At 42.5% G+C, this 23,895-nt stretch overlaps 1 protein-coding gene across 8 annotated transcripts in view; it reads left to right on the top strand.

Moving 5' to 3' along the window:
- The window catches only part of LOC121591113 (A disintegrin and metalloproteinase with thrombospondin motifs 9), a 150,621-nt gene that overhangs the window by 32,636 nt on the left and 94,090 nt on the right, over positions 1–23,895 (top strand). For 7 of the 8 annotated variants that reach the window (XM_041911500.1, XM_041911499.1, XM_041911505.1 and 4 more), the window contains exons 2-3: positions 2,480–2,723; positions 13,421–14,246. In XM_041911500.1, the coding sequence (XP_041767434.1) occupies positions 13,937–14,246 (310 nt within the window). In that variant the 5' untranslated portion in view covers positions 2,480–2,723; positions 13,421–13,936. The remainder of the gene's footprint in view (positions 1–2,479; positions 2,724–13,420; positions 14,247–23,895) is intronic. The other variant, XM_041911498.1, reaches the window with a different exon arrangement.

Raw genomic sequence — 23,895 nt, 5'->3', positions numbered from 1 at the left:
ATTCGCTACATAATCGACGCCATTGTACACCCGAACGACCGGGCGAACAAACGAGCAACGACCGGCTTCAAAGTCTATGCCTACCATAAATGACATTTCCATTTTTGGGACACCCTTTGCGTCACAGCGGCACCCCAGCTACCCAGGCCTTGCTGTTTCCCAGATGAGGCACCGCCACATCTCCGTTTGCTAAAATCGTTTACGCACTTACGCAGCGCAACCGATGCGATCGAACTCACCGGCTCACGCCGCCGCCGCGCAACCTGAACCTGACCGCTCGCGATGAGTTCTTCCGTCGAAAGCGAGCGCGTTTGTGCACGGTATAAATTTAGCGTACCTTCTCACACTCAACCTTGAAAATTCGCTTAACCCTACTTGAACACGGTCCCGCTGCTTCCACTGACTTCTGTTTTTAGCGGCATCCACTTGGATTGGAGTGTTTAGCATTACGTCGAGGAAGCAGCTGTCAATAACCTCGCCCGATCGGCACGGCAGTGTGGTGCGGATCGGTTCTCTCCCCTCTTTTTTTAATGCGCTTTGATTTGGTGTAAAGTTTGCTATTTTGCTGTGCAATGAAATTCCATACATTGTTACTTTTTGATAACTAATCTCGAAATCAGCAGTAGCTAATGTATCATGGATGATTTCAAACAATCGTTTGGATTCTGCTGTGATGCGCACACTGTTATCGCGATGTCTAGCGGAGTTCTTGGGTCCGATAGGCATCGCTACAGTTCTGGCATTGAATTTCTTTCCTCACAGATACTAGAGGGAGAGAGAGAGAGAGAGAGAGAGAGAGAGGGAGAGAGAAAACACAACACTAGGACTTCAAGGAAAGCGAAAGTCTAAATCTTGATGGCGTCAGCATTGAGTCTGTCAGTACCGTATGCCAGGCTGTATCAGTACTGCACGGTGGGAAATGCGGAAAACATTAAAAGAAAAACCACACCGCCAGGGTTAAACTTCAACGAAAAGAAAAAAAAATGAGTGTTGAAGTAAAATAACTAAAACAAACTATAACAGACGTTATGCGGCAGTAGTGGAGGTGGTAACGGGATGCCGTAATGTGTCTAGCCGCTCGTTGGCAAGCGGGTTGGTCTAAAAGTAGACTAGCGTAAACGGCAGCTCCGTCAAGAGCAGACTCGTTGCCCGTCTTGGGCACAGTATCGCGGTGGATCCAGACTGCCAGATGCGAATCTAGTTGCCACAGCCACGCGGGTTTTTCATTTTCCACCGCGCACTCGCACTGCCTTAGAAGGAGTAAAATAAATATTCCGATAGAGATCGGAGTGGATACGTTTCCCTTTTCAGTTTACTACTGCCAGACGGCCAGACACACAGTGTTAGTTGTTGTGCGGTGTGTGTAATGGTGTACAGTAGGAATGCAATCGAGGTGGTTTGCTAATTAGCCGCCGTACATCTGGGATGGAGTGTAGATCGATTGGTGGAACGTGTGCGATTATTACTCCTTTTAAATCACCAGCAACCGTTGAGGGAGCGGGAAACATTCCAGCTTTTTGCCCCAGCCCCTCATACCATTCAGCCAATAGTGCAAGCATGCTGCATATGTAGCATAGCAACACTGTAGCCGCTTGCAAGTGGTTCCCATGAAATGCTGGCCATCGTTTATCGCCATCGTTTTTGTTCCCCCATTTGCTGGCAGGGAAATCAACCTCCGAAATGTATTCGCGTGCCATGGGACGAATGTTTTAAGCAATTTTCCTTCGCCTCTCATGTCCGCTCGCACGGTTGTTCCATTACCCAGCTGACTGGGTTATTGCTAAAATGGTGCGCGATCAGGCTGGTAAGCTTGTTTCTAAAGTTTCTTCTCCACCTGTAACATTTGCAATGCCGGCCGCTTTCCTCAATCCCTCTGTGCGTAACCTAATCTGACTTTATCTAAACATTTATCTTGGCCTCTTAATTTGGGAACGTGCCAGGGTTAAGCGTTGAGCTAAGCGTGCATATTTAGATTGCCAATAGACCCCTTTTTAGGCCACCCCTGGGACCCCACCATCTTGCCGTCTTGACGAACGGGAAGATCGTGCGCCATGTGCACAGCACGGGGTGACTCGTCACGGTGGCCACACGGCTTTAGTGATGGTAGTGACGAAGCTGGCGCCCAGGAAGCCGGAGGATCGAATTTAATAAACTTTGCAAAATTTACTCACACACGCGTCTGGCGTTCGGGGTTTGGTCTAACGATCGCCGATGGAATGAGGTTCGAAAATGGAACGAGCTGACCAAAACGATCTGTTTACATTACAGTTTTGTCTGCTTTTGAAAGGTGGCTAGCGAAATTTCACTTTGCTAATTCACCACTGAAGGAGGAGGATGAATTTTACATTAGCTAAAGATACTTACTTAAACCTTCAGCATCTTGACTAACCAATGTTAAACGACAAAAAAAAAAAGATATTTACGTTAAAAATATGATAGAAAACTCTTTTTGTACAAATGATCTTCTTTTTCTTTCCAGATCCTTTCATACCATATCTCACTGAAAAACGTGCAGTACACATTTCAGAACATGCGATTAGTGTTGATCTAAAATGAGCGAGTATAACTTTGCATTCTAGCTGTGGTTTGCTTCATATTTGGTAATGTTATGAAATTATTTACCATTGAACAACTACAGCTAGCTTATTAGAAGCAGAAAGCATTCGCCATTGCTGGATGGATACTGGATGTCGGCAATTTAGCTTCAGCAACAGTTGCTTAGAGTGAGTACATACTTCATTGGATCTACAACTACATTAGATGAATTTATGTATGCATAATTTAAATCCTAGCTGCCAATCGGAACAATGGTTTTATAAATCAAATTTGCATACTACTCCTATAGGTGGCTTATTTATTCCTAAATCGGTTAGTTGATTAGATAGTTGTGAAGCTGTGTCCGTTCGTCGTCTATCTCATTTGGTCAACCGTCAATAACTCTCATTAGATCAACAAACGACACACGCACAAACAGATACACATTGCCACCGCGTTTAAAAGCCCAAAGCCACCAAGTGCAACCAAAGTATGCCATGAATGGAACGGTACGATTGAAACCAACCACCCAATGCCATAATCCTTTCCAGTGCCACAACAACATATAGTGTTGAAGGAGAAAGAGAGAGAGGGAGAGAGATCGGAGCGTGAGAGAGAAAGATCGAGAGCGTGTGAGAGAGCGAGAGAGAATGAAAAATAGACAGGAGAAAATTAATCCTCATACCGGTCAGAAACTGAGCACACTGTTCTGTAAAATGATATTTTACGCGTGTCCCTTTTTTGGAAAAGTCCTCCCCTCCCCCATGTCCTGACAACTTTATCGTGAAAAAACTTGAATGAAATGCTAAAACCAAAGGTTTTAGTTGATTGCGATCGTTTGGAGTTGTTTCATTCACAAAAAAGGCACGTTAAATTTAATCGTAGACGATGGTTGGTTGGTGCAGCAAAACGGGACTTTAAAGTCCCACGCTAAACCGGAGGTTTCAAGACTACATCAGTGAACCCATTTGTGCAGTGTTTCAATATTTCAGACGTGCGTGGCGTGGGTTACGGTTTGGCAGTTCACCGGGGAGGATTCCACCGCCTTATGTGATTTCATATTCCGGAAAGGGTCACGTAATCTTTGCCGTTGGCATCCGCTTGGTATCACACTCCTCTCTCTCCTTAGGTTTAGGACGCACCATTTCAGTTGTCTCATTTATTACACTCCCGTTGATGGCTGTACAGCCATTCCCTTCTCCATTGCCATTTGTAACAGTATTTATTGCATCAACGGTAAGCTCCATAAAAACCCAATGGCTCGACTTCTGGTTCGATCCAATTAAAGACTCTCCTTCGGTTGTGTCACTAAGCAGTTTGCTGTACTCGTGCTCGATCTACATTATTGAGCGTCGTGTGCATTGAGGACAGGCTTTATATTGATCGCATGTGTAAAGATTGTTAATGTTGCGGTCTTTTTTAAGGCCCCGACACCAATAACTCATTATCGCCGGTATGCGCCGCATACGGAGTTAGTGAACTTTAGAATCATTTGCTAGAGTGTGCGACCTACCGCAGGCTGGAGGGTATATTACTGCAGGTCCTGACCCGGCGATAAATTACTCAATCACAGGTCAGCGCAGAGTTCGAGGGCGTTGATTTTAAAGTCCGTTTTTGTCGGAGTTTGAATGGTTTCACGGTGAGAGATTTTTTACCATCGCCTCACCCACCTTCTCGGTGACTGCAAAGGTAATGATGATCTTGCGGTTGCTTAAGGACAAATTTCAACCCTTTTTGTCCAGCCACGGGATCGGAGTTTTTCGGTTGCATTGCAATTGAGGTTGCGCAATGCAACTGTTATCGAATCGGAATCTTCAGGACTGAAAATGACAATGCACACTGCACGCGAACGCCATGGGGTTGTATTTAACGCCAAAATTAATTCGACGCCCATTTTCGGGATGCGACCGCTTTCCATTCATATGATCGCATCCATTTCTGGACCGGTCGTCTCACCGGATTGTATGACGTCCCTGGTGCATAGTGTCCCACGCACTGTTGGCGCGCCCCAGTTTTGTGTGGCTGGTTAATGCGACAATTGATGGATTATTGACGTTTGTGTGCATTGTGCGTAGGATTTGTCGGATGTCGCGTGAGAAACGGTACCTTTGGAATGATTTGAAATGAGTGTGCGAGTGTGTGTGTTTTTTTAGTTTCTCGCATCCCACAGGTTAGCCTAAGATCCTCAAGATTACTCTAATAAAGACACCCATTAAACCCGGAGGAAAGACGTACCATTTATCTTTTGTGGTTCGTGAGCTGTTTGGCGTCATAAAGTGTCCGGGCTGCTCTTACCACCGGGTTCGTGTGTGTATCTTAGCCCGCATAGAGCAAAGTCCCCGTTTTGAAGTAAATCTATTCACGCCCGGTCTGGCGGAAAACTGACAGCGAAAGTCACGACCTAATAATTTAGATTTATCGATCTGCGTGCTCGTCCGTTGCAACGCAATCATCGCCCTGCTCCTTATGCTCCGATTGTCTTCGATTTATGTTTCACGGCTTCACTCAGCGTGCGGAGCAGCTGGTAGATCGGCTCCCGAGGGCAACAGTTGTCCCCAAACAGCCACAAACGCAACCATCCAGTGGTCATAATTGGATGGGATCATCAAAAACTGATTAAACGAAACGGGTACCGTGGCGTCGGATTGTGGCCAGTGCTTGGTGTGTTTGGGGCGGCGTTTTCTCTTTGTAGATCGACCGCGTTAACACTGCCGGTGGTACCGGGGAGAAGATGTCGGCTGTAGGGAGCATGTTCGCTACCGGTTTGACACAGCGTATCGTGTGCCGCAAGCTTATGGCAAATGGCACGCGAAGTAAAGCGTTCCCAACTATAGAAGTGGCGCGCGAACGGTAGCAAAAAACTTGTCTTTGTCGTTGTCGCCACCGCTACCAACTAGCTTACCGGCCAATCGGCCAATGGCAATGCGAGTGCCGATGTGTCAATTGATGTCGTGCGATTCATCTAGCTGGATGTACAAACAGGCAGCATTTATTTTAAATTGATTCGGGCGCTCTGAGTGCCGAAGGTTTTGGGTTGGCTGACGTGTGCCCAGTGCGTAGAGCTCAATTTCTTTTCCTAGCCGACGGTACAGTTAAATGATGTTGGGCGCTGATCAATCCATCTCCATCCAGTTGTCAGCGCGTAGCAATCACTTACCACGGTTGAAACATTCTTTGACGCGATTAATCATAGGGCGATACTTTTGGAAGGGTGTATTATCATTTTTCTTCATCAAACCTTGTCGTCCCAAATAGACATAAGTATGTAAATACGCCTAAAAACTAGCTGAGCTGTCAAATGAAATAAAAAAATGGTATGAACATAATTAATTTTAAGTGGTTTTTAAAAAATACTATAAATTGTTTAACCTTGGCATTTACCACTTTTCCATCCAAAGACTACTCCACTTACCGAGAGCTCTTCTGACAATGGCTGTACCTCTTTGCAATAGTTAACTATCTCGAACAGCTAATACTCAATGCGCTGCTTCCAGACGCAAGATAATTGTCTTTCCAATGGTTTACTAGCAGCTTCTTCAGGCACTACGCCTTGTTAGCACGCCCGTACTGCGATGTTGATTCATCGCTTTCGTTTCTTTACGTTACCGTCCAGCGTTATGTTTAGGAGATCTAATCTATTTCACTATTTCAATTATGCAAATTGCATTTTTATCGTGGCCGGTTCTCGTACAGTGTGCTGCCACTGCTCCTAGACGGAGAAAACGATAGCTAGTGGGAAGGAATAAATTATGTTAAATGTCGATATATTTCTCTATTAACTGGTCCACTCCCGTGCGGACCACGCGTCATGACCTATCATGTTCACCCTAAGCTATCTGGAATGCATTCCGAAATATAAACGAAACAGAAAAGATGCCATCCGGCGGGGAACCTAGACCCCAGGGTCCGTTGGGGAGTAATTTCTAGGACTTTACTTCGCTGGTGTGCGGATCGTGCTCTAGCATCTTGGCATAGTGCGGGGGCGTGTAACTGACGCGCCTTCGATGCGCAATTGACGTCTGAACTAGACACCGAGCGTGCTAAATTAAAATAGATGTTCATTATTCTGCTCTGCTCTGTTGCTCGGTTGTTCAGTCCAGTTCCAGTCCCAGTCTCCAGCCGTCACAACCGTTTATAGAAAGAAAGTACTTGCGTCCGAGCTGGGTCTGATGATGTCTTGGGTTGCAAATTGCAGATTGCTCTCAGACGATTATACGCTCCCCATCATCTTGTCGATGTGCAAAGCCCAAGCTAAGGGTTTTGTATTGCACAACCGACTCTGACAGGCCTCAGAGGAGGTGGTCCCGTATTTGATGAGTTGAAATGAGGAAAAACTGAATGCGATCGTGAGGAATAGATCATTTTATTAGAAGACGGTGTCCAGTTTTTTAGAGTTCCAGATATTCGCGTCCTATGGCACAGATATTTAAACGATGGTAAACGTTCACTATGATGTGCTACGAACGGTGCCAGACGATGTGATTCTGTCTTTATGACACACATCTCTCAACAAATTGAAACTTCATTAAGCGCAAGATATAAACGTGCAAGTTTTATGCGTGCCATGTATTTTCGTCCATCAAAATATGGTGTTAATTTACCTTTCAAATCCTCTGTCGAGCGTCCAGCTCGGAACTCATCAATGTGCGGTCTGCGATCCGATGCAGTTTCGATCGATGAGGAAGCGTTATGGGGATTTATTGTACAACGTACCGTTAGGGCGCTGATGGGCGTACGGCCTCATAACTCGCAACAGAGCTCTGACTGAACGCTGGTTGGATTTTGTATAAAGAATAAACTTTAATTTCTGCATTCGTCGTGCACAGTCGTGCATCGATTCTCCCCGGTCGCACGATGTATGTCCGAGCGCATCTGCTGTACGACACTAATGAGCTAACGGGGATGAAAAATAAAATAAAATAAAATAAAATAACATAAACGAACTGTGACGGAAGTGGCTGAACAAAATGCGTGCTAGTGTCAGTCAGGATAATAAAACACTGTTTTATGGCAGTTTGTCGCGCGGGAGCTTTTATCACATTTTATTATCTTCCGCAGAGTTTCTAATGATGTGGCCATCACCTTTGTGTGCTGCACGACCGAAGGTTGTGATTGCTTAGAGCGATCATATCGGCGAGGGAGTAAATGTACCGGCCAATGTATGGCTTTTGAATAATTTTCCGTGGCTCGGATACCATACCTCGGTATCCAAACATGATGATATAAACATCAGGTGAACTGGTATACTGTAGGGTTCCTAAGTAGATGAATCGCACAATTGTAATATCATGTAAATCATAGTTGGAATTCTAAGAGACAATCGTAATACATTGTAGACGTTTAATGATTTTGTTTACCTACTTTCTTGTATATCATGCTTCCCAAGAAATGAAACACAGTGAATGCTGGGTGTAAAATGCAAAATATTTGCAAAATCTAATATTGTAAACACTTTGTAGTTGTGAAGTCTAGAGAGGCTAGGTTCCGAGAAATCGTTTCGCTACAATCTGATAAACATACTGCACCATTTAGCACGTCTCTGTGCGAATTTGATGTCTGCAACGCACGGTTGTTCCACTTCTACTGGTTTATATTTAGCCAACTCTCAATTCAATTATGATTACTATCTTTCGCAGCATTTGGAACGCATTAATATCGGACCAAACGTTGTTGTGAAAATTGTTGCAGATCGAAAGAGACCAAACTAGCATATTGTGTCAAAAATGCGCCGTTTCTCGGCATTATTTTCGATACCGCCCTTCTTCCCTAGTACTACCGCCAGGCCTTCGGTATCACCACAAGACGTTTAGGGGCATCAATTTCCTGTTTCCCGTTAGCGACACGTGCTGAAGACGAGCACGGCCACAGTGTATGTTTAGAACCGACCCCACAGGAGTTTTCCGGATGCAGTGCGAACGGTGCCTTGCCAGACAGAAACAATCTAGCTTTCTTGTCGAGCTGCGAACAGGATTGAAACGGTCTGCACCTCCAAACTGAGGAAGAAAAGTAAAACCTATCCTGGGAGGGGGCATATAAGCGTGTTCACAGTTTTGACAGTTTACGCTTGGCGCGTGTTGATCGACACATGAAACTAAACAGATTCTATGCCAGTGCAACTAACCTCAGACTGGTGGTAATGGGACGACTCGATGAGGATGGGGCTACAGAGTTATTTGGAGATCGATACATTCTGAACATTTTTATGTGACTTCACCCGGTGGAGTGACTCGTACGAAACGAAAGTTTTGGTTATGCTGTCAATAGTACATAAACTACCAATCGATGAGTATCGTTTGGAAGTGGAGGAGTCGATTGGCGTTGTTTTCAAAATCTTCCGAATTTCATTAGAACACTCAGAAAGTGTAATAATTAAAAAATGTTGGTAAAATAATACAAACTAGAGCAAAGCATGCCAGACCAAGCCTTTAGTGCCGTATAAACAATCTCGTGTAAGACAAAGCAGTAGAATGTGTTTCGGAATCTCCATCAAGCTTTCAAAATTCAAGCCAAAACCAAGCAGAGCTGTATTCAATTAAATTCCATATGGTTTCCACATTTACACTCTGTATGGAATCATACCACCACCAGACAGAAATGCGTCGGTGGACACGCTCTTCATATAGTGTGGACAGGAAAATTCAAGCATGTCGTGTCTCAGTGTTTACCGTTGCTGTAATGACCTCAGCTTCGGTTAAAAGCAGAGTCAAGGTTAGTTTGCACACCACTACAGTCGGTACTCACTCATATTTAAGCGCTCCCCATTCGGTCAGCTTCTTCTTCTGTTGTCCATCATCGGTACGTCCTTGCCAAAATGATACGAACAGTGTCAACTACGCTACATCGCACTCTTCGCACTCGTGCTTCTACCAACTTCGCTAATGTTCTAAAATGACAGCTGGTTTGGAGTAGCTAGAAGGGCTGTTTCCATTTCGTACGTTGCAGACACATGGTCGTAAAATTCATCACTAGAGCAGAATGAACAGTTAAAACACAATGCTACATAGTTGAAACAACCGTGTTGCTCAGTTTGAGACCCAACATTTAATTAGCTCAACGAATGATGAATGGTTTAAAGAGAAAATAATCCTATCGTACATTGAATCTCTATGCAAAACGCTTCCAAAGCTCTGACAAGATGATACTATCTTAAATCGTCCTCGGCTTTAGCGTTCGAATAGGCTAATGTGTAGCAATACATCAAAATCTTAGAGCCGCTTTGATTCTTAATCTTCTCCGAATCGACCTCCATATCCACAGAGAAGGGCATAGGATTCTACGCTAATGATCACGCTAATCAATTAGCGTTTCCGTGTTACAGGAGCACAGGCGTGTGGAAAGTAAGCAAAACCGAAGTGTCCGGCAATCGCTCACATGAATCATAGAGTCAACGTTATTCGTGATGTGATTTTTTTTGCAATGCTATTTTTCTTATTCTTTCAGATAAATGACTGCACAGCGGGTTACCGCACCTAGAGTCAAAAGTGTATATCTTGTGTATATGTTTTATTCACCTCTTCCGTTGTATTTGGTTTTGTTTTTTTTTTCGTTTCACTTCATTCATACATTTTTGGTGATGGTGAGTTCATTCAAACATTACCGCAAACCTGAACGACTCATTCACACCGATGCTGGGGCGATGAATTTGATTGCGGAGTGGGTATTGTAGTGATGTGCTGAAGCAAGTTTCATGAATGGTGACATAAAGGAAGCTCCAGCAGCGTAGGCTGTCTGTGTCGACCAAGAAATGAGGGAAAACAGGAAAGAAAGAACGAGAATTCGACAAATCAAACGATCAGTATGTTTCACAATGTTAGCTAATTGGCAACAGGATGGATTAGCTGAGTTTTAAATAAATGTTGCTAACGTGCCTACATTGATTGGGCATCGTTAGCCCGAGTGGAGAGATTAAATGTACGATCATGCGATATCTGTTGTGTTGATGGGTGGAGCATTATTTTTGAATAAAATTGAAACTACTAACTATTGAACAATGGTCGATCCCATGGTAGAGTCGTCAACTGGCACGGATAACAACATGCCCGCCATGGGTTCAAGTCCCATGTAGGCCGTCGCCTCGTAGTAAGGACTTGACTTATCCGGCTGCGTGGTTCTGAATAAGTCTCTTCTGAATAAGTTAAGAAAGATAAGAGGGGTATGTCTGCGTAGAAACTCACAACAAATAGAAGTAAAAGAAATGTTGACTTTTTTTCTTAAATCTTTTATGCCAAGAGTGTTTGAAGTTTTGTTTCAAACTTTATTACTAAGATGATTTATATATATTTATATTTTTAAATAATGTTATGTTGCTGAGTTTTTATACAAGTGCTGTAACTCAACTCGCAGTAAAAGTTATTACTATTGCAGCAAGACTCCAGATTCCTGACCTATCCAGGAGAATATGGTGCAGTCATTGTCGTAGCCAACATATGTACGATGTTGTGTGCCACATTCCAATGTTCCTGCCTGATGTTAAGGTTCTGATACGAAAAAGAGTCTTTCAGCATCCCACCATTTCGTGCAACGCGTTTTGAAACAGACGGCTTCCACCAACGGACGTTGGCATACAAAGCATGATCCTGTTTCGACGCCTCACTTTTCATTTCTTTCATTTTCTAGACGATACCGACCAGCATACTGTGACACGCTAAACCGCATGCCGCAAGATTTAAAGATGGCAAATGTACGATTGCCGTATTGTGACGTCTTCGTTCCAGCCGGTCGTGTCCAACCCTTCCCTTCATAAGCGAATCGCTTTGAATCATGTTTTCGCTTTCGCATACGTTCACCACCTTCCGCTGGTCATTCCTTTTTCTCCCCCTGCTGCCGGCTATAGATTGGACGAGATCTTGAAAAATGAACTTGAACTTGACTGCGCTGCGAAGGCATGCGTGGTGGGGAACAAAACGTCAACGTACTCGGCAGGCAACCGAACCGAGCGAACGCTACAGGCCATTGCGGGTTTGACCATGAAGATTTCACTTGATCGTAAGTTTGTGTGTACGATGGTTCCAGGTTTCCAGCAGTGTACGGGAACAAAATATTGCAACGCACCAGTAGGAGGGAAGAGGTTGCAAAGTATTGCCCGCGAATGTCGTGATCTAATGCTGTTCCCTTCGGAATGCTCAACCGAAGCTCGAAAGTGTTTATGGATAATTGATTATTAATTGGCGCAGAATCAGATTTTTATGGTTGTGTATTTTTCATCTTATTAAAGACAACGCCGCAACAAGAAAAATAACCGGAGACGGATGGTAAAAAAAAAACTAAACAAAACACCCGCCTTGTTTCCGTACGTCGTTTTGAACGCTCTTGGCGCATGCGATTGCGTGTTACTTTTAAGTAATTTTTGTCCGATCAACGTCTGTAGTTGAAGGCCCAGCGCGTTAAGTTGCGGTTTGTTTATGCTTTGAACCACGAACATATTTTAGGGTGCTTCGGTGCCGACGATCAATTAGAATGTACAGTGGGCGCTACCAAACCACCCGCTACGCGACTGGCCCTTTTCAGTCGTGGAAGCGATTTCATATCTTTGTTTTGTTCTTTCTTAAAATAACGATATTCTTCTGAGCCCCGAGCATGAGTGGATCGCCGGATTCTAAACAATCCGGACCATTTTCTACCAGCTGCACTCGAGCGGAGCAAATTGAGGAAGGCGAATTTTATCCCCTCCTGGCGCCAATGTCGAATACGTTGCTAGCTTCACCGACGGAATGATCTCTCTTGTTCTTGTTGAAAAAGTGTTGACGCCCTGGTTGTTGAAATAGCGTACGTAATGTGCCCTTACTAAGCGTATCCGCTAAACCTTTGGTGCTATGCTGTAGTAGAACATGATCTACCGAACAAATGGCGCCATATTAAATGCTTTCGGTTCACTTTAACGGGAGTCATCATACTGCTGTTGATATTTGTAACCATAAAAAGGATAACACACAGTTGACTGATATGTTTTAAAAGGGCTTCTTCAAAACAATTAGTTCATTGTTTATATATTAACTCTGGTCGTTCGATCGAAGGCATTTTTTGTATAATTTTTATAACATTTTACAAATCTGCTCTTCTCAGGTCATTTATAGATCTAGATTGAATAATGGAACAAAAATATATGTCTGAGTTTATCATTAAAAATCTGGAGCGTCATAAATTATGCAGATAATGTGTTGAAAGACATACAAAAATGCTTCTTTTTCTTCTATTTGGCGTAACGTCCCACGCGGACATGCTGGTCTATATAGGCTGCGGGAGAAAGGTCCATTCTAGAATAGAACCCACGATAGATACGTTGTTAAGTCGTGCAATTTGACGACAGTACTTTGGGACCGTCCCACGCTATGACATATAAAAAGTAAATTGCTCTATCCTCTTGGCTTGGATAACCTCCTAGTGGTCGCTAATTGCTTCGAATAAATTAAAATCATTCCTATGTGCAATGAAATGTCACGGGAAATCCCAACTGCACCTTTTTCGATGCACGTTTCTTTAGTATTTTCCACAGTTCCGACGTAGTTTTACACCTCAGCGTCGAACAAATGTCTTTGTTAGAATTATATTGCTGTTCCACATTTGAAAACCGTGAATTCCAATCTTAAGAGGTAATGACGCACTTGTTTGCCGTTGTGGTATATACTCGTTTCAAAGCGTTTATCGCATAAGATTAATATCTGTATTTTTTATTACAATCGATGACAATGGATGACTAAAGTAGCGCACGTTTAACTGATATAGCTCAAAATATAATAATAGTATAAGTAATAGTTTAAAGTATTAGTAATGGTAGAACTCAATGTTTTGTTAAGTTATTGTATACCCTTGCCCTTGTTTTGATAGTTATTGTAATACCCTTGCTTTCGCATGTTTATAATCAGTTGCTCTTTTTACTTTATTTCAGTCTGGAAGCTACACCAAGAGTACAAGGGAGCAGAATCGACAATCGGATAATATTAAGTGATGCAAATGACGAAAGGCCAGCAAAAGTGTTATCTACCTACGACGAGCAGTGTAAGGGCGGTATTAAAGCATCCGTCTCAGCTGGTGACAAAGTGTAAAGTTCTTTGTGGCTGTTTGTGCTCAACCGGGTTAAGCGACCCGTGACCCATTTCGACGCTACAGGGCATTGTTTTGTCGTGTCTGGTTTTGGTATCGAATTATAGTCCGTGCAGTGATCAATGCAGTGATTGGTGCAGTGATCAAGCGGTGTCGTTTTGTGACGCCTCCCGGAATCAAAAGAAAAGCGTGTTCTTTTGTGTGCGCGGTTGCATATTGTGTGTGGAGGCTGCCGGTGAAGTGTTTAGTGTTGTTATCGAAGTTGTGTGCTAAGTTGGCGTAAAATTTCACGCTGTGAAATTTTGAGCGTTGATAGGCTTCTGTTTGGCTGTAAAATTCGACAGCATTTGCACTAGTAGTTATGACCACCGGATGGTATCCATCCCGCAGGAAGATCTGCTTCCTGATATCGGGATGCATGGCAATCTTGATAATATTGCTACTATTAACGCTTTATCTCGTATCGTACAGATCAGAACCTTCTGAAAGCTGGCAAAGTCCAAGCTCGACGATCCCTCATCTGTGGAAGACCACAACAGAATCTATGGGGCAAAGTCACGTGTTATTGGATCATAGAGTTGATGTGTTAGTGCCATCTGAACATGTTCCACCATTCGAAACACCACCAAACGATACGTCGCCGGGTGGGAATGGGACATCTAAAGGAAAAGGTAAGCATGAGATTAATATTCTATAGCTTTTTTGGATATGATTAAGCTCCCATCCATCGTAATATGTCATGAATTGGTCAATTAAAAATGTGTTGTGCATTCAAATAATATGGTATATATATTTGTGTAAACAAGGTTTCACAACCAAAAATATCTACATATTATGCTAAAATTGCGTGCACTACGCAGCGTCTCAGCTCCGAGGGTCCTCATACATTTCACGTTTACAACCCCTACGGTTGTAGGCACCATCCACTACGGTTACAACAAGATGCCGGATTTTAAAACAGCAAAGCAATCAGCAGACTGATGCACACAAACGTCTTACCGAGCCGCATTTAATTGCATTTCCTCTTGACTGCGGGCACTTAACGATGGTTGCAACTTGCTCTGACTGTGCTACGGAGCATCGATCATTCTACCGAACGGTTTCAACTATTTGTCTTCAAAATTCGATGCCACTCACCCGAAATCACTCACCGTGCGAAACATTTATCTTCCAAAGACAGTCGCCAACTTGCCGACTAACATATGAAACTGTCATGAAATCTATTCCGAACCTGTCCATTCGTGGCGATACACTGGGAAGCCATTAGTAGCATAAACAGGCGCTCGAAATGAAAGCAATGACTGGTCCAGTCATTGCGTTGTGTTTGTCCGTTGCATTGCGGTTCGTTAAGGATGTTTGCACAATTTACCTTATCCTGCTTGGTTTGGTTCTCTTCTTTGATGGTGGCATTGATCTGTTCGACGCATTAACCGGAGCTCAAAGTTTGCACCTTCAATGTCAGAGATGGTTCGTAGAGTTGCGATTCACCGCATTCGTTATCACCGTTCGCAATTGCAACCTTTTTGCTCTTTCTCGTTTGGATTTTTCTCGGATTGTACCGGCCCAAACTTCTTCAGCGTTCTCACGATTGCGTGATGGAGCATCGTTTTATTGATTCATTAATCTCAATCAAACCGTCAATCTTCGGTCATTTTAGCATCATCGGTCGGTCGTGATTTTAACAATCAAATTTCAGTTGACCGTTGAAGAGATCGAAAATCAACAATTCACCGTAAACTGAGTGTAAACAAAAATCTTGCAACAATTAACACAACCAGAACCATCAGTAAGGATTGGTAAAGTGTGTGTTCTGAGTAAAGTATTTGTAATATACTGACGGTAGGAAATGGTTTTTTTTCCTGGTGCATTATACATGTTGCCGCCAAGGTAACATAAAGAATTGGATACGCAATACTAATTGCAGCCATGTATTGCTGCCACTTTATTTTGTGTTTATAGTTACACTGTGAATGGAATAAAATTGCTCGATAATAGCTCATATAGCTTAAGCATTATTTTGCAATTCATTTGGTTTATTTCTGTCAAGATGCTAAGGAGTTTGCAATGAAAAGAAAACATAAATTTTGATCAATTGCATGATTTCAAGCTAACAGGTTGGCTAAACAACGACGTAAAGCACAACCGTTGTCGAGGATTCGTGTTGTCAAGCATCGTTACCGCGAACGAAAACAAAACTGACGGTGCAAAAATGCAGTGTTTTGGTTTTGGCTCAAGCATAACATACTAAATGCAGTTTGCAATCTACGCACAGGGGCATGGAGATCTTACGAAAGAAAACGTCTTCAAAAAAGAAGTGGCAAACAACAACTAAACAATGATAAACATTCCAGCCAAAGTTAAATGCGTGCTGCTGTGTACGTGTTGAGCATGACATAGATGCACTGATTTAGCAAGCGAACGTGTTGCCTCAACAGTGCATACATCATTAAAACATCATTTTCTGCCCTTTTGGGAAAAGCATGCATTGCCGATAGTAATCACCATAAACGGTATAACATTATGAACTGCATTCCCCAAACTCGGTGGCTGCTTTTTTACATATGATGTTTTGGTTATTTTGTCCTTTCGTGGTCGATCTGGTTTCTTCCTCTAACAAGCGGTGCTGAGCAACATAAAAACGCTAATTATATGCTTTTTTGTTCATGCAATTCCGGCTATTTCAGGTGGTATTGTTAAAAATTTGCATACGAACTAGTTGTTTTGAATCACCTTTTTAGAACTTGTAAATAAGCTCAAAATATACAATAGGAAGCGTACTCAATGAGATTGTACGATTAAATTTAGAAGGTATACATTCAAATGTGATCAAAAACTCCGGCTAGCAAGACCTATCCTCTAGTAATTGTTTGAAATTGTTTTAAAATTATTGTTATACCCCAAAACATATCGCAAACTTATGTTATGTTGTTATGTTGTTCAAGGGACAACTGTTGTTATGTTGTTCAAGGGACATCCCAGATCGAAAAAAAAATCTTAACGAAATGCTTTTCAACGTATGGTGTTTTTATGTTTTCAAAGAGTTGTTTTTATGATCAACTGTAAAATTCGTGTATGGAAAATTGCTTCCTACAACGCAATTACGCCTTACAATTACTTCTCACAACGTGCTGCTACAACAACAATAACAACAAGCTGCTAGATGGAAAAGTAGTTTCCTGGGTACCAATCTGTGCAAACCAATACGCAGAAGTACTGTTCCATAAATCCAGCACACCAGTATCCGGTAACATCGAATGATTAAACATATAAACTACTATTTATCACCCTTGGCAGCATCGGTGACTGCGCTGTTCTGCATATTAAAGGCGTGAGCGCTTATGTGGTTGCTATCTCTGGCTATTGGTACTATCCTGTCATTATGTCTGGTGAGCGGAAATAAGTTTTGATTTATTTATCTTTCGATTTGGAGGCATGCGCGGTGCTTTCTCTTTGTGCATTTTGTACTGGTGCTATTGACTGTATCTTCTCTCCTTACCCATAAGTCATATTTTTGGTTTTTGAGGTTTTATCCGGAGTACACTCAAAGTCTGGGTTGCCTTATGGCGCTGTGGCATGCATTGCTACTCACCACATCAACGGATTTAAATTTCCAGCTTAATAAATTCATAGAAAGTGTGTTCTGTTCGATGTTTAGTTTAGTACCAGCAAGAACCTTAAAATTGAATAACTGAATATGTCAATTTGTGATTATGTGAATTGAATATGTCATATGGTTTCTATACCAAAAAAAAAATCTATTATTTTATCAATTACACAAATAGTAGATTATTTTAATAATAATTATTAATAATTTATCTCAATTCTCACCTTGTTAAAGTTGTGCAGTATAAAATTCTTTCTTTTTGTGATTACTTAACAATAACAATAACAATGAACCAAGGATGAAGATCCCGTTAGGGAAAAATCCCCCCTCCCTCTCGCTGAAACCCTTAAAAGTCCTCAACTCTGCTTTGCAGTAAAGGGCCTAGACACTCTTAATGTGTAACTGATAATAAAAGAACATATATTGATTTTAAAGCAAATTTAAATTTTGTTTTTTTCGCTTTTTTTTCTTTTTAAGAAGTGTTTGATTGATATTTTCTTCTTCTTCTTCGGCACAACAACCGTTGTTGATCAAGGCCTGCCTGCACCACCACAGTTGGCTTGGCTTTCACTTATTAATTACCCATAGCAGAAAAGTCAGCCCTACGTAAGGCATGTTGTTATGTCGTACGAGTTTTCAGCTGTACCACGAGACCGGTCATTCATGGATATAGCGTCAACGAAACATTATTTCTCTTTTGTATTTTTCGTGATTTGTCCAAATTACAATCCTTTTATCTCTGTTAAGTTTTTCCTCCCTCCATCCTATTCTGTTAGGATCTATAACACATACACAAAAGTTACACTGATCAGCAAAATAAAGTGCCCCTGTCATAATTTTTGCATTCGCATTTATTTCGTTTAAAAATCAAATTTATACTCTTTTATTTAAAAGTACTATTAACATTAAGGCCGGGCTACATTGATCGTACTCCGTAGTGTAATTTTGATTTTCACTAGCGCATCTGGCGGCGACTGGTGCGAAGCTTTTTTGGTCATCGAGGGAATGGTCGTGCCGGATCTCAAATGGTCGTGCCGGATCGCCGCGCTTGTTATTTGAGCTTACTCGGCATTGTCAGCATCTTTTGGATAATTTGTCGTGTTTCTTATATCATGTTTATTCAAAAGATTGGTGTGCATGGAGTGGCATTTTCTATTTCCATTAAAAAAACACCAACAGTAGCTATCCTTTCAGATCTTTTCAGCGTAATAATAAGCTCTATTCAAGTTGTATAAACTATTGGCACAAACATGGCGTTTGTTTAAAGACAATAATTTGTTATTATTTTCTTTCGTCTGCTATGTTTTTTGAGTATATAAAATTGGAAAGTAATGCTCGTTGTCATGCATTATTACTATCACAAAATTCGCTTCATTTATTGGTGCAATCGTCTTGGATCTTTGAGGAATTTGTCGACATGGAATATCGTGTAAGAAGAGCACTATTCGGTCTACTTTCTAGTTGGTAATATTTCGTTGTCCAACGCACAGTAACTCGAAGAAATAAACTTCGCTTTATGAGACAGATGAATCGCTGTTCAGCCTACGTTTGACTGTGGAGGTGCTGCGCGAACACGGATGAGCGCGTGCTTATTCACGTCACCTGGGGACTCTTGACAAGTTAGAAGAATTCACACTTCACAAAACGGAATTCAAATGGCAAATATCAGATCCGGGCAGGAGGCATGCAGCCAGAGAATGAAAAATGTAAATAAACAAGATCAAACAGACGATTACGATCCGATTGTGGTCGTCAGTGTGAGGGTGGAATAGTCAGAATCTTCTGTAACGTGCTGCTGTTTCCATATATTGCACGTGAGGTCGAATTGCCCCTGCTTTAGATGGCAATCTATCCCACGAGGTGTGGATCTCGTGTATTGCAGGAAGTCAGACAAAAAATCCACTCGCTGAAGCGTCCTGGGCGTTACACGTAAACACAAATCATTCCTCGCGCGCACCGTCCAGAAAACCGGTACGGAAGTACCCACGATACGCTACTCCCGGCACGATTCTTAGCGGCCGATTAGTTTGCCGTTGTGTTAGGCACGGTGTACAATTATCACTTTGCAGAATTTATCGATTGACAGATGGTAATTTATGGAGCGACTGCTACCAGGCTAGCACGCATGGGATGGCTATTTTTTATACCATGACTCTCGCAGAGTCAAAAGCAAGGAAGAAGGGCGAAGTGTAAAATGGCGCGACTGCTGCGTGTTGATCAGCATACAGAAGTCGTTCAGCCGACGTACTGTCTGCACACAATCTTTGAGTAATCTGGAAATCTTGCCAGGCATGGACCACCCTAATCCACAGCCTAATAGGAGGCCATGTCGGCTCGCGGTGGAATGATAATTTATTACGACCATGGAGCGTTGCACCGACCAAGTTGAATCATGTTCTGTTCTATCGGTTTTAGATACGAACAATTTCGTCTGCATGCATATTTTACTCTTTTTCAGCACAGTTGGTACAGTTTTCAACTCTTGTGGCAGTAGTAGGTGTTTTGCTATGAAAGAAAACTTTATAATTGTTCTACGATTTGAAACCAAGCGATACACTAATCTAAAAACTGTTATAATATTTCATACTAATTTTATGTGGTATTTTCTGTTCAGCATTTGAAGGGTTTATTGTAAGGGTTTAAACCTGCAGTTGATGATTAAACGTTCAGTTGAGATGGAAAAAGTATCCACACTGAATTTACTGAATTCCAAGCAAAGACAAGGCTAGGTGACCGTTAATTGCGATTACCAATCAACTGTCTCCGATCGCGTTTATACGGTGTACCCTCACGCCCAATGTCTAGAAACCGTGCAGACCCTCCAACTCACGGTGAAATGTTGATCAACAGTGGCTTGCACCTTTTCTGACCTTTGTACCTCCCGTCTCTAAGTGAAAATAAGAACGACATCACATCGGAATGGTCAATAAAGCAACCGTGCAGAAGCTAGGGCTAACTGGTGCTGCCGGATCTGTAGGATGGTGTTCCTAAGTTGCTGCGTCTAGCTAAGATCCCGATAAGCCATTCCATGGACCTGAAACGACCTGGCGACGTTCGTTAAAGCGCTGGATTATTTATGTTCCGTTCGGCTCCTCTCCTGCTCCGTTAAATTGGTTTGCCTGTGGGGTCATTACGATGTTTCGACTGCGATCCTCGAATGTCAAAAGCGGTAGTTGCCGTACAAGTTTCTTCCCTTCTTTGACCATTGATTAGCTTCCCTTGCTCGGAATAATCCCCTCGAATGATCTTCACTAGCTGGAACCATATATCAGAACCAGATTACCAGACAAAACATAACCCACAACACGACGTTGTGTCCCGTTCCATACAACGGAATCGTTGTACTCTGAAATCTCGTTAATCCGTGACATAGTTAGTTGTCCGACATGCGACCAGACTGGTAAGTGCATCTAGCACTAGGAAATACTGCACACGACACACAACGCGCATAGGGCGTTTCCGACATTCTTCGCTAGAAAGTTCGTGCAAGAAATTGCTGACCAGTCTCAAAAACACCTCACAAACAGTTGCAACCCATTAAGCGCGTCGATAAAGTTTGCACATGCTTGCCTAGAACACTACGCTACAGGTTGTTTCCACTGTTGGCCCCGGCGACTGGATAGAGCTGCAGTTTTCATGCCTGCAGAGAACGTGGTTAAGTGAGTTATCAAAATAGCTCACTGAATTATGGAGCAATTAAACCGTTTCTTGGCTGCGATAGGAGAATGCACTTCGGATATGGTTGGTATAACACATTTGCAACTCGCATTTACCAATATATACACACTCACAAAGGCATAAACACAGCTCGTACAAAATTTTACTTTCGGTTACCCGCCGCCTTCGTCGTCGTCGTCGTCGTTACCACCAGTATTGCTGAAACCTGCTCTACGTTCTTCTGACAGCAAACGACCCAACGTGGCATAGGTACTGTTTAAATAGCGTCTGTTCGGATAATTTTATAGGTTAGTCCATGTAAATAGTGTGCCTTATTTACACACGTGAAAAATGTGTGCATCTGACTGCACTAACTAAGAAATATGTTCTAAACAATAACATCTCCTGCTCTTGTGGTGTTTCAGCTACTGCGTGACTTCATCAGTTATATGATGTCTGACCTAACTGGTGCACCTTTTGGGGACGAAGTCTAGCTGTAAGACATTAAACATCTCGCATGGCTTGGTAAGAAGAGTCGTTTACTTTGCTATTCTGTTGAATTTCATCATCCAGAAGTTTACTCCAGTAGGCCAACGCGATTGCTCCTTGGCCTTAATTGGTTATTGTTTTCGTCTCGCCACAGGCCTAAGCTAATTTGGTGTGCACCAGTTAGCGCTGCTTCAGTGGTTCACAACGCAACTCGATTGAATACGATGCTTTATAGTCCCGTAATCGGGTTGTATTTTATTTTACGAGCCAATTCATAAGCAATATTTATCCGGTGAGCTGCCGTTCAGATTTAACTAGGATGGCCCCTACCCTGGCAAGGATAGCTTTGTAGTGCTACATGAGAAAAACGACACATAACGTTCTTTAATCCCTTTAGACTACCTCCAAATTTACGATAATCGAATGGTCTGGATAGGAATGGCGAGCAGTTGGATTCGTGCAATTAATACGGGGAGGACAATTTTCACCTCGTTTTGAATTGTTTTGCCAAGATATCGTAGCTGTTATGTTCCGAATTGTTTCTTCTTATTTTGCTACATCCAATTTTGCATCATTTCTTTTTTTTTTTAATTAAGTATTTTTCAGTAGCCAAAAAGCTTATCGCCCGTCTTGTGTAATATTGTTCCCCATGTACGTCGCGAATCTTAGTGCTTTGCGAACGACGATCAATCTAGCTTTTTGATCCGATTGACGGTGTGTCTTCCGGTAATCGACCCACGGTGTTCTTAATTGATACCACCATTTCCTTAGCGAAATGCGCGTAGGCGCTAAATAGCACCGTAAAACAGTCCCCTAGATTGTAGGCCAGCATGTCGGAGCTTACCGTCCCGACAGAGGCAACCGTGAAGGTTCATGCGGCTTAAGCTGCTACAAAATTGTGGTCTGGGTATTAGGTTTTTGGTTTATTGCAAAATTGAGTACCAAAATCGGGGGCTTTGCTTACGAACGCATATTGCAAAAGTGGGTTTCCGTGTAGGTCAAGCAAAAGAGAGCGTTCGGATCCTGGGAGTACACGTAGTATGTGTGAGCCTGTCGCTCGGTTTGTTTGACAATCAGAGCATCCCATGGCATGAAACCGACCGTGTGAGACAAAGTAACGATGCGTTCAAACAACACAGAGAGCCCCGATATTCAATGAAACCGCTCGCGATGGCACAAATCTTCCGCTAAATTGCAACCTGTTGACAATCGGATTGCCGCGTATGGGGGTTGCCTGGGCGTACCTGGGACACCATTCAGGGTCAGCACGGGGGCGATCCTCGCTAATGGATTTATGGTTTGTTTTGCCGCACATAGGGTGGACGCAGTCGGCAAGGCAAGTGCAAAAAGATTAGCGCGTATTTATTGGTCGCAACAAAAGCAGATCGCCTTTGTTCGATGTGTGCGCGACACAGTGCGTTCTGTGACATTTGTCGGTATCATAGTTTGTAGCGTGAAACGTTGTGAATTGCTTTAAAAATCGACCTGTTAAATTTTGTGTTTTTCAAACAGACAGCCAGACAAAGGGAACGGCATATATGACAAATGGTCAATTCAAATTAGGTTATTGTGTATAAAAATAAGATAAAACAGTCCGCTTCACTAGCGTTGAGAGGTCTTAAATATTCATACTTTAGCGTACGATTCATCCTGTCAGTCATTTGTTGTCACATGCCGTGCATATGATTGAAGATAGTCTGCTTTTGCGATGAGGACCAAGAACAGTGTTCTGTTAATCGATCTACAAGTTATTTGCGTTCCGCTTCATCAAAGAGCCTAAGTGCCCAAAACTTTCCCACACTCGTTGGCATGGGTTCTGGCTTGTATCACGTTTTCAAACATTTTTTTTCTCTCAACGAATTAGCACGACGCATCCATAAGTAGGATTCTGCGTCGCCTTGGTTTGTAAAATGATTTCACGGGAAGAATGGTATGCACAACGATTTATCAAACACAACACGTTCTCGTTCACGAATGCACAGTTTTGGAATTGTTTGCAAGCAACGAGACAGGAAAAAAAACAACTACAAAAGTTCCGACCGGTTTCAAAAGAGAGAGAGAAAATTGACGAAAACTCGTGCGCTAGTTGGTTGGTAGTTGGCCAAATGATGTACCTAAACATTTATCATCCCCCTAAAAGCGATTAACTTTGGAGTTTCGTGTATGTTATCGACAAGTGCACGCCGATGCTCTTTAATTGTGCTGCAATAAGCGTTGCTACAGCCATGATGTATGGTGCAGTCAACTTCTTGTTTGGTATGGTAAATGTATGGTTGCAACTCTCAAATCGCCTAATTTGGCAGGTTTAAAAAATAACAAGTTTTGCTTGTTATTTTTGCTACTACTTACTTACTTATCCGGCGCTACAACCGCTTTGCGGTCTTGACCTACCTCAGGAGTGTCCGAAACCGCTCACGGTCTCGCGCCTTCGTCTGTTATTTTTGTTATATTGTTTTTTTATTGTAGTGAATGGTTACATGTCTCTTATGCTCATTTAACATCGCAAACCAGAGCAATTTCAATATATAATTCAAATCACGTTTCATTGCACCTTTTTTTGAGAAACAAAC

This window comes from Anopheles merus, chromosome 2R, assembly GCF_017562075.2.
Source record: "Anopheles merus strain MAF chromosome 2R, AmerM5.1, whole genome shotgun sequence".
NCBI classification, from domain to species: Eukaryota; Metazoa; Arthropoda; class Insecta; order Diptera; family Culicidae; genus Anopheles; species Anopheles merus.
This window is presented reverse-complemented; position numbering and strand designations above follow the sequence as displayed.